Raw genomic sequence first — 11,138 nt, 5'->3', positions numbered from 1 at the left:
CGAGATCTCGCTGCCCAGGCGGGTCTCGAACCCGCGGGCTCAGACAATCCACTCACCTCAGCCTCCCAAAGGCACGGGATTACAGGCTGAGCCACCGAGCTCAGCTTGATTTTTTTATTTATTGTAGAGATGAGGTCTCGCTGCCCAGGCGGGTCTCAAACCCGCGGGCTCAGGCAGTCCACTCACCTCAGCCTCCCAAAGGTGCAGGATTACAGGCTGAGCCACTGAGCCCGGCACTCTCCTACATATTTAATATTTTCACAGTTCACAACTTAAATTGGGAATGGAAATCCTCTCTTTTTTCCTTACTTGATTTTTAAAGCAATATTTAATCTCTGGATTTCATTTTTTTCCACGTGTCATTTCCATACATGCACTTTTGTTCAGTGGTTTCTGATTGATAGATGGATAACAGTTCTGTTAGAGAAAAAATTCTGAAGCTACCCTTGTTTCTCCCCTGCCTTGTATGTACAGTTGACCCTGAACAACATGGATTTGAATTCCATGGGTCCACTTATACAGGTATATCGTGGTATGTGAAACCTATATATATAGAAACCTGACTTTCTGTTGGTTTTTTTTTTTTTTTTTTGAGTCAGAGTTTCACTTTATCACCCAGGCTGGAGTGTAGTGGCATGCTCATGGCCCCTGCAGCCTCGACCTACTGGGCTCTGGTGATCCTTCCACCTCAGCCTTCCAAGTAGGTGGAACCACGCCCGGCCACCACGCCCACCTAATTTTTTATTTATTTATTGTAGAGATGAGGTCTTGCTATATTGCTCAGGCTGGTCTTGAACCCCTGGACTCAGGCAATCCTCTCACCTCCCAAAGTGCTGGGATTACAAGTTTGAGCCACCGCGCCCAGCGGTGTTAAGCCTGACTTTTTGTATATATGGGTTCTATGGGGTCGATTGCAGGGTATGCACGAATTTTGGTATAGTTGGGGGTCCTGGAGCCCATCCTCTGAATATACTGAGGAACAACTGTATTTTTTGCCTGCTTACCTCTGACATGTTCATACTTTTCCTTTTGCAGTTGAAATGTGGGGCATGTGGTGCCATTGGGCACATGAGAACAAACAAATTCTGCCCACTCTATTATCAAACAAATGCTCCACCTTCCAATCCTGTTGCCATGACAGAAGAGCAGGAGGAGGAGTTGGAAAAGACAGTAATTCATAATGATAATGAAGAACTTATCAAGGTTGAAGGGACCAAGATTGTCTTGGGGAAACAGCTAATCGAGAGGTAAGAGATAGTAGGCAGGAAGTGCTATGGGACAGATCTTTTGGAGGTTGGTGATGTTGGTGGGTGGCAGAGGGTGGCCGCGATTAAGTGTTCTCTGAAGTAGAACTGAGAGTACAGAAATTTTGAACTTTCCTCAGTAATTGTTGCTAGTTATGAAAATTCCAGCACTCATTAGGTTCTACCACTTGCCCTTGGGCATGCTACCAAACTTTTGAGTCTGTTTCCTTGTTATAAAATAAAACCACCCTTACCCAAGGTAGTTAAGAAATAAAGTGAGAGAAACTATAAAGTATATAGTATAGTGCCTGGCATATATTAGATACTCAGTAGATATTAATTCCCACTTCCTATTCTGCTTCTAGGCCCTTGTAATATTTGCAAGGTCCCTAATCTTGGAGTGTTTTGATAATGGACCAATACTTGTCTCTTGCTCTCAGAGAGTTAAATAGATAATGAAATAGAGAAGTTTTAAAATTCTTTCCCCTAATTTTTTAGTTTGAAAGTTGCAAACCTACAGAAAACTTAAAAGAATACAATATACTATTTCTCTAGATTTACTGTTTGTTAATATTTTGACAGATTTACTTCATCTTTATATACCTAAGTCTTTTTTTGTTGTCGTTGTTGAACCATTTGGAAGTAAGTTATAGGTATCATGACATGTAACTCCTAAATTCTTTAGCACATATCTCCTAAGAATAAGGATATAACAACATGATAATATTATCATACCTAAGAAAGTTAACATTGGCCGGGCTTGGTGGCGCAGCCTGTAATCCTGCACTTTAGGAGGCCGAGGCGAGTGGATTGCCTGAGCCCGCAGGTTCGAGACCCGCTTGGGCAACTTGGCGAGACCTCATCTCTACAATAAATCAAAAAATTAGCCGAGCGTGGTAGCGCGCACCTGTAATTCTGGCTACTTGGAAGGCTGAGGCGGAAGGATCACCAGAGCCCAAGCACATCGAGGCTGCAGTGGCCAGCAGTGGCCAGCGCACTCCAGTCTGGGCGACAGTGAGACTCCAACTCAAAAAAAAAAAGAAAAGAAAAGAAAGAAAGTTAACATTAATTCAGTAATATGATATTCAGGCTTCATGTAAATTTCTCCAGTTGCCTCAGTGTCCTTTATTGCTCCTTTCTGCAATTCTGGATCCAGTTTCAGTTCAAACATTCAATATATTTTGAATCTTTCTTAATCTAGGGTGGTCCTTCCTACCTTTTATGTTTTTCATGACTGAGTTTTTTTGAAGAGTCCAGGCCAGTTATCTCAAAAAAAATTCTGCATTCTGGGTTTGTCTGATTGTTTTCTTGTTGATTAGATTCAGATTAAATGTCTTTGCCAAGGCATTTAATATCATACTTAGATCATCACGTTAAAATGATGATTCCCAAATCCTATCATAAAGGCATGCTTTTCTCTTTGTAATTAATATGTAGGTGAATATCCTATTTCCTTATCTCTTTTAACAGTTTTAGCATCAATTGATGATTATTGTCTGATTCAGTTATTTCAGTGGGAATTCCAAAATGGCGATTTTTCTAATTTTAGCATTCTTTCTACATTAGCTACCATTTTTCTATAAGAAGAGCTTCCTCCTCTCCCTTTTTAAGTATTACTGTGGATTCTGAAGTTCATTCATCTGTAAATTTAATTTTTATAATTGCTTAGCATCATTAATTTTTTTTATTTTTTTTGAGTTGGAGTCTCACTGTATCGCCGACTGGAGTGCAGTGGCCACTCCTGGCCACCACAGCCTTGACCTGCTGGGCTCCGGCGATCCTTCCACCTCAGCCTTCCAAGTAGCTGGAACTACAGGCACACGCTACCACGCCCGGCTCATTTTTTGATTTATTGTAGAGATGAGGTCTCGCCAAGTTGCCCAGGCGGGTCTCAAACCCGCGGGATCAGGCAATCCATTCATCTCAGCCTCCCAGAGATGCGAGATTACAGGCTGAGCCACCGAGCCCGGCACATCATTAATTTTGATGCTTAGGTAGTGTCCCAATTTGACTCCTTCAAGCCAGATCCTGTTTGTTTTTTTAATGACCTTATAAATCTTTGAGCATTTTTTGCTTTCTGGCACAAGATGTTTTAGGCTCTCTTTGAACTTTTCCTGCCTATACTTAGAATTAGCCATTTCTCCAAGAGCCCATGTTCCTTTTATTGGGGAATGGTATTTAGAAACCAAGACCTAGGTGTTAGATATGCCCATTACCATTGAGATGTCATTGTTTCTGGGCTCTTTTGTGGATAGAACTAGGAAATATATATATATTTGAAATCACAACTTTGTACTGATACCTCCAATTGAGATTATATCTATAAATTCTTTCTCATCTTCCCCATTACATATGTGTATCCTTTCCCAATAGATAAATTTCCCTAACTAAGTATATTGATATTGGAAGTCAATATATTTATTGAGAAATTTGCTGTGTCCTATGATATATACAAAATAGTTGCAGAATTTCTATACTAATACTACTACTATCAACAAACCTATAAAGTAGTTTCAAGATATTTTGTATAGTTGTCCTTGGACTTTGTGCCACTAAAGTTGTACAGTCAGGGTATTATATTCAAAATATATTTGAATTAATTCTTTTTTGAGTAATTTAGAAAATCAATTTGATAATTTTTTTTTTTATTTGGCGTCTCACTCTGTCACCTGGGCTGGAGTGCAGTGGCACGCTCACGGCCACTGCAGCCTGACCTGCTGGGCTCAGGTAAGTAGCTGGAACTACAGGCATGTGCCACCACGCCCAGCTCATTTTTCTTGACTTACTGTAGAGATGAGGTCTCGCCAAGTTGCCCAGGCTGGTCTCAAACCCCTGGTCTCAGGCAATCCTCTTGCCTCCACCTCCCAAAGTGCTGAGATTACAGGCATGAGCCACTGTACCTCGCCAGATTCATTTATTTCTATTTGTATTCAGTTTTGAGTTTTTTTCCATTCTTGTTGATTTATCAGTATCTGTAATAGTCATTATGTTTTGAAGCACATTAAAAAAGGAAAATGTGGTATTTTGATCCCTTGATGGAAGGGAAGAAGGTAGATGGGCTTTAATGATTGAGAAAAACCCAAACTAGTTTTTTTTCCCCAAACTTGTTTTTAATTTCTTGTTTCCATTCTGAATGAGTTAGGTTTCCTAGCCCTTTGACCTTAAGTTAGAATGTTGGGACCAGAGGGATTCTTGAAATTCCTTTAGCCTAGTTCTCTTATCTTCCAAATAGGAAACAGGTGAAGTTTTGACTTGCTTAGTTCTTTATTAATTTGGAGGTCCTATGAAACCTTGCCTGATTTGAGCCTTAGAAGGTGAATGTCTGGCCTTTGGTTTAGCTTTTTCCTCCCCAAGCTCATGCTGAGATACTTTGGACTTTTTCATTGTAATTGCTCTTTTTTTCTGGGAACTAGAAATAGGGGCTTCATCCTATGAAAGTGTTATTAATTGCAGTGCGGATGAGGTTCGCAGAAAATCTCTGGTCCTCAAGTTCCCTAAACAGCAACTTCCTCCCAAGAAGAAACGGCGAGTTGGAACCACTGTTCATTGTGACTATTTGAATGTGAGTATCTGCATTGCTTCCTTCTGATCAGACAGATTCTCACTGATTCTTCCAGCCTTCTATGCCATGACTCTGACAGCCTTAGATTCTCTCTTTGGCTTGCCCTGAGATTTATGTGCACTGTTCATTATAAGATTTCTAATATACATTAGCCTAGTTAGAGAATATAGGGGTTTTTTTGGCTTAAAGAAGCATTCTGATTTCTTATTTCTCCTTAGAGACCTCATAAGTCCATCCACCGACGCCGCACAGACCCTATGGTGACGCTGTCTTCCATCTTGGAATCTATCATCAATGACATGAGAGATCTTCCAAATGTGAGTTCGTTGTGTTGGATATCTGCAGTAGGGATGTCAAGGCCCTTTGTTCTGTCTGTGATTTCAGATAGAGGGCAATAGTGTATAGACCTAGGCACTTGGAACTCCTAATTCTTTAGAATGTAGTTTTTTGTTTTTGTTTTTTTCCTCTGAGTCAGTCTCACTTTGTCACCCAGGCTGGAGTACAGTGGCCTGATCACAGTTCATCATAGCCTTGACCTCCCAGGGTTAGGCAATCCTTCTGTCTCAGCCTCTCAAGTAGCTGGGACTATAGGCGTGTACCACCGTGCCTGGCAAATTTTTCAATTTGCTTTTAGAGATAAGGGCTCATTGTGTTGTTTAGGCTGGTCTCAAACTCCTGGGCTCAAGCAATCCTTTCACCTCAGCTCCCAAAGTACTAGGATTACAGGTGTCAGCCACCATACTTGGTCTTGTTTGTTTGTTTTTTTTTTAAGTTTAGTAGAGTAATCTAGAAAGATTCCTTTGAGAGTTGATGGCCCAGGTAAACAGGTAAGATGTGAGAGTCTTCAGGAATTGGCTGTGGCAGGTATTCTTTGCTCATGGATGTTGCTGGCTCTTGTTTGCACAGACATATCCTTTCCACACTCCAGTAAATGCAAAGGTTGTAAAGGACTACTATAAAATCATCACTCGGCCGATGGACCTACAAACACTCCGTGAAAATGTGCGTAAACGCCTCTACCCATCTCGGGAAGAGTTCAGAGAGCATTTGGAGCTAATTGTGAAAAATAGTGCAACCTACAATGGTAAGAACTGCCTGTTCCTTGGTTGTAAAGGTCACCTTTCAGATCCTTATTTATTTTCTTACTAGTCCTAAATTCAGACTATATTGGAGTGGCTGAAAGAACTATGTTGTATTTGTGCATTGGGGAGATATGAAAGTTAGGTAATGTATATTCTCAATCAGTTAATAAATATTGCTTCTTTTTATTTCTACTATTTCTGAAACCCTCTGGAGAATTTGGAGTCTATCTGTTGAAATGAAACAGTTGCATGGGAAATAATAGAAAGAAGAAGTAGGCCTCAGTTAATAGAAGAAAGAGACATTCAGTGTGGATAGAACCTGTGTAGAGTATGTGTCTCTGATCGTATTTGCTGTTTAGGACTGTTATTTGGTCTACAAATTTGTTAGCAGGCTATTATTTGTCCACTTTGCTCAAAAGCTGGAAAGGTGAAGAGGAAGAAATCTGTTTCTGAGTTTTTAAAGGGAGGAAACAGTACAGCTTTTGCATGTAAAAGATGAGATTTTCTGGTTTCCAGTTGCATTCCTGAGCACAGATTCATATATAAGTGTAGGGATTCAGAGTACAGATTATAAATTATTGCTCTGCCACTCATTTTTTGAGTTACCATAGAAAAGTTATTTAGCTTCTCGTAACCTCCTCAGTTTTCTCTTCTATAAACATGGGACAGTAGTAGGGCCTAAATTTTAAAACCTTTCCCAAGTAGGCCCAACCCATTTTTTGTTAGTCTCTATCTTCAATGACTGGCTCCCATACGCACTATAGATCTCTCCTGCACTTACTATATTTTATTAAATATCCCATGCTTCTGCTTCATGTCTTTGCAGTCTTTGCCCTCTCTCTGGAATGCACTTTCCTTCCTTCAGTGTGAATTTCTATTTGTATTTTTAGATCACTTATATCATCTCTTCATTAAGACTTACCCAACTTGCCTAAAATATCTATCTTTCTATGCTTTCTGTCTCCCCAACACAATTAAAATCAGCGTTTATAGCTCTTATTGTTATGTAATAATTCTTTATGTATATGACTCTCCCACCACTTTGTGACATCCTAGAAAAACTATACCCCCCTTTTTTTTGAGTTGAAGTCTCACTCCGTCACCTAGGCTGAAGTGCGGTGCCACACTCACGGCCACCCCTACATCGACCTGCTGAGCTCAGGCGATCCTTCTGCCTCAGCTTACAAGTAGACAGAACTACAGGCGCGCATTACCACACCCAGCTAATTTTCTGATGAGGTCTTGTGAAGTTGCCCAGGCTAGTCTCGAACCTCTGAGCTCAGGCAGTCCTCTTGCTTCTACCTCCCAAAGTGCTGGGGTTACAGGCATGAGCCACTGCACCCAGCAGAATGTCTTATTTATATTTCCACAATCTAGCAGTGTGCCAAATATATACAAGGGAAAAATAAATTTGTTAGGCTCAACTGTCATTTGCATTGCAAGTATAATTAAACAAAAATCAGATTAGAAGAGGGGTAGAAAGAGTTGACTTTGGTTTTTTTGTGTTTTTTTTTTTTTTGAGTTGTGATCTCGCTCTGTCGCCTAGTGGGTCACAGTCACGGCTCACTGCAGTTTTGACCTCCTGGGCTCAGATGATCCTTATTGCCTCAGCCTCCTGAGTAACTGGGACTACAAGCATGTGCTACCACGCCCGGCTAATTTTTTGATTTTTTTTTTGTAGAGACGAGGTCTTGCTATGTTGCTGGTCTTGAACTTCTGGGCTCAAGCAGTCCTCCTGCCTCAGCCTCCCAAAGTGCTGGGATTACAGACATGAGCCACTGCATCTGGCTGAGTTTACTTTGAAGATACAGAACTTGAGAATGCCTGTGGGTCATTAAGGTGAAGACATTATTTAAAAAATGGAAATTTAAGACTCACAACTTGAGCTGTGCACAGTGGCTCATGCCTGTAATCCCAACACTTTGGCAGGTGGAGGCAAGAGAATTGTCTGAGTCCAGGGGTTTGAGACCAGCCTGGACAGTTGGCGAGACCTCGTCTGTACAATAAATTTTAAAAATTAGCTGGGCATGGTGGCATGCACCTGTAGTTCCAACTACTTGGAAGGCTGAGATGGAAGGATTGCCTGAGCTCAGCAGGTCAAAGCTGTGGTGGCTGAGATAATGCTACTGCACTCCAGTCTGGGCAGCAGAGTGAGACTTTGACTAAAAAAAATCATAACTTTCTCACAGCCTTGTATTCTCTCTCTAGTTTACTCTTCTTTCTTCCTCACTCCCAAATGCTGATGATAATAGTAATACCACCAAGTGCTTTACGGGAATTATTTCCTTCATTTCACCATAAGAAATCTTTTGAGATGGGTACTGTTATAAATCTCATTTTCCAGATGAACATACAGGTTTGTCGTGTTTAAATAACTTGACCAAAGTGAACACACAGCTAAAATGTAGGAGAGTAGAGATGTTAATTCAGAGGTATCTAGCTCCAGAGCCTGTGCTCTTAAGCACCGTGCTCCATATACTCTTCTCCATTTTTTTGTACATGAATAGCAACTTTATTCAAAATTGCCCAACCTGGAAACAACTCAAATGTCCTTAAACCTGTGAATGGACACCAGTGGATGAATCTCAAATGCATGTTGCTAAGTGAAAGAAGCCAAACCCAAAAAAGTACATACTGTATGATTCCATTTACATGACATTCTGGGAAAGACAAAACAATAGAGGCAGTAAACAGATTCAGTCGTTGCCAGGGATTGAAGTTGGGGTTGTTGGGGAGGGTTAACTGCAAAAGGATAGCATGAGGGAAATTTTTGGGGTAAAAGAACTATTTTGTATAATGACTATCGTGGTGGATATGCATTTTTCAAAACCCATTGGAATGTCCACCAGTCTTCTGCACTGTTCCACGTCCCATTCATTCCTCACAACCCTGTGCTTGCCTTCTGCTAAAGTACCAGCAACATCCTAATTGCTGGATCATTGGCCACATTTTAGAAATAATATTTTAGTTAAACAGCTTTATTGAAATGTAATTCACATACCATGCTGTTTCCCCATTTAAAGTGGTCCATTTTGGGCAATTCCTTCAGGTCCCCTCCCACTGTGGAAGCTTTTCTGTCCTCTCAATAAATCCTGCTTTTATCATTGGTCCATTTTATCATATGTCGTCTATATTGTAGCATATGTCAGTACTTTCTTTTTATTAATATATAATATTCCATTGTATGGATAATACCACATTTTGTCTGTTCTTTGGTTCACAGACATTTGGGTTATTTGCATTTTTTTGGCTAATACAAATAATGCAGCTGTGAGCATTCGTGTACAAATTTCTGTGTTTGTTTCTCTTGGGCATATACAGGTTGAGCATCTCAAATCCAAAAATCTTAAATGCTCCAGAATCTGAAATTTAAGTGCCTGTATGACACTCAAAGTGCTCACTGGAGCATTTTGGATTTTGGATTTTTTGATTAGGGATGCTCAACTGGTAAGAATAATACAAATGTTCCAAAATATTTCAGATTCCAAAAAAATCTGAAATCTGAGGCACTTCTAGTCCCAGGCATTTTGAGTAAGGAATATTCAGTTGGTACATAGGAGTGGAACTGCTGAATCCACTTGGTAACTCTTTGTTTAACTTTTTGAGGAACCACCAGACTGTTTTCCAGAGCAGCTGTACCATTTTACAATCCCACCAGCAGTGTATAAGGGTTCTAGTTTCTCCACATCCTTGTCAACATTTGTTATTGTCCATCTTTTTTATTCTAAACATCTTAGTGGATATGAAATGGTATCTCATTGTGGCTTTGATTTATATTTCCATAATGAGTAATGATGCTGAGAATCTTTCTGTGTGCTTAGAAATACCTTTGTTGAACTTCAGTGCATTTAACACTATTGACCACTTTTTCCTCCTTGATATGCTCATCTCCTTTCTCAGGAATACTTTATCTAATCACTTTCTATCTTTTTCATTATCATTACTTCAGCTACCATATATCCACTGATAGCACTGTCTCCACTCCATACCTCTCTTTTGGGCTCCATACTCGTTTCCAGTTGCCTGCCAGACATGTCAATTTTGTATTGCCTACTGGCAACTCATCATCTGATTGCTTATTTAGATGAACGGCCATCTCTCTAGTTGTACATCCTTAGAAATCTTAGTCATAATTGATTCTATTCCTACATCCCTACACTCAAGTCCCATAAGTTGTACCTTCTAAATTTTTCTGGAACTCATCCCTTTCCTTTTTGTTTTCATTGCTATCATATTAGTTGAAACCTTTGTTATTGTTTGTTTGACCTCTTGCAATAGCTTCCAAACTTGTCTTCTGCTCCTTGCCTTAATTTATACTGTTTGACAGAGTGTTTTTTTTTTTTTCCCTAAAACACAAATTTGAAAAATTCCTCTCCATTTAAAAATCTTCAGTAGCTTTCTAGTGTCTGTGAGACCTTTTTGCCTTTCCAGGCTTACTTCCTGTCTCTCCTACACACATACCTGTATTATAGTTGTATCAAACTAAACTACTTGTGGTTATAGGTGTGAAATGTGCTGTGGCATGTTTATAAATTTTCTTCTGTGCCGGGCACAGTAGCTCACACCTGTAATCCCAGTACTTTGGGAGGTGGAAGTGAGAGGATTACCTGAGCCCAAGGGTTTAAGACCAGCCTGGGCAACTTGGCAAGACCTCGTCTCTACAGTAAATTAAAAAATTAGCTGGGTGTGGTGGTACACATCTATAGTTCCAGCTACTTGGAAGACTGAGGTAGAAGGATCACGACAAAAAAAGTTTTTTTTTCCTGTCTTTGCACACTTTTTGTTCCCTCTGGAATGTCTTTCTTCTCTATTGTTTACCTGATAGACTTCTGCTCTTCTTTAGTGACTGTTCAAACGTGAGTCACAGCAGGTCTTCCCTATTCCTCCCGCAATAAGCAAATGTAATTTTTGTAAAACAACTTACAGCATCTTGTGGCATGTTGTCAACGTTAAATACATTTATGATATTTTTGACTCATGAAGCGTTTATCAGGCTGTAACCCATTTTAAGTCAAGGAGCCATCTGTATTTCATATGTAACCCCTTTATATTACATAGCAACCAGTGTATTTCTTTATTTACACTAATATTCAATTATTATTTTTTTTTGAGTTGAAGTCTCACCTCGTCACCCAGACTGGAGTGCAGTGGCACGCTCCTAGCCACCATAGCCTCGACCTGCTGGGCTCCGGCGATCCTTTCGCCTCAGCCTTCCAAGTAGCTGGAACTACAGGCACGCGCTACCACACC

At 40.2% G+C, this 11,138-nt stretch overlaps 1 protein-coding gene across 5 annotated transcripts in view; it reads left to right on the top strand.

Moving 5' to 3' along the window:
• Positions 1 to 11,138, top strand: part of TAF1 (TATA-box binding protein associated factor 1) — a 95,512-nt gene that overhangs the window by 33,886 nt on the left and 50,488 nt on the right. For all 5 annotated transcript variants that reach the window (XR_002482708.1, XM_021718998.1, XM_008070915.2 and 2 more), the window contains exons 25-28: positions 1,036 to 1,247; positions 4,698 to 4,806; positions 5,025 to 5,123; positions 5,713 to 5,890. Coding sequence is in view for 4 of the 5 variants with exons in the window: in XM_021718998.1 (XP_021574673.1) it covers positions 1,036 to 1,247; positions 4,698 to 4,806; positions 5,025 to 5,123; positions 5,713 to 5,890 (598 nt within the window). In the remaining variant the exon portion in view is untranslated. The remainder of the gene's footprint in view (positions 1 to 1,035; positions 1,248 to 4,697; positions 4,807 to 5,024; positions 5,124 to 5,712; positions 5,891 to 11,138) is intronic.

The sequence above is a fragment of the Carlito syrichta genome, unplaced genomic scaffold (genome assembly GCF_000164805.1).
Source record: "Carlito syrichta isolate Samal-C Ts95f unplaced genomic scaffold, Tarsius_syrichta-2.0.1 Scaffold314054, whole genome shotgun sequence".
In the NCBI taxonomy this organism is placed as follows: Eukaryota; Metazoa; Chordata; class Mammalia; order Primates; family Tarsiidae; genus Carlito; species Carlito syrichta.
The sequence above is the reverse complement of the archived record's forward strand: the minus strand, read 5'-3'. Positions and strand labels throughout refer to the sequence as shown.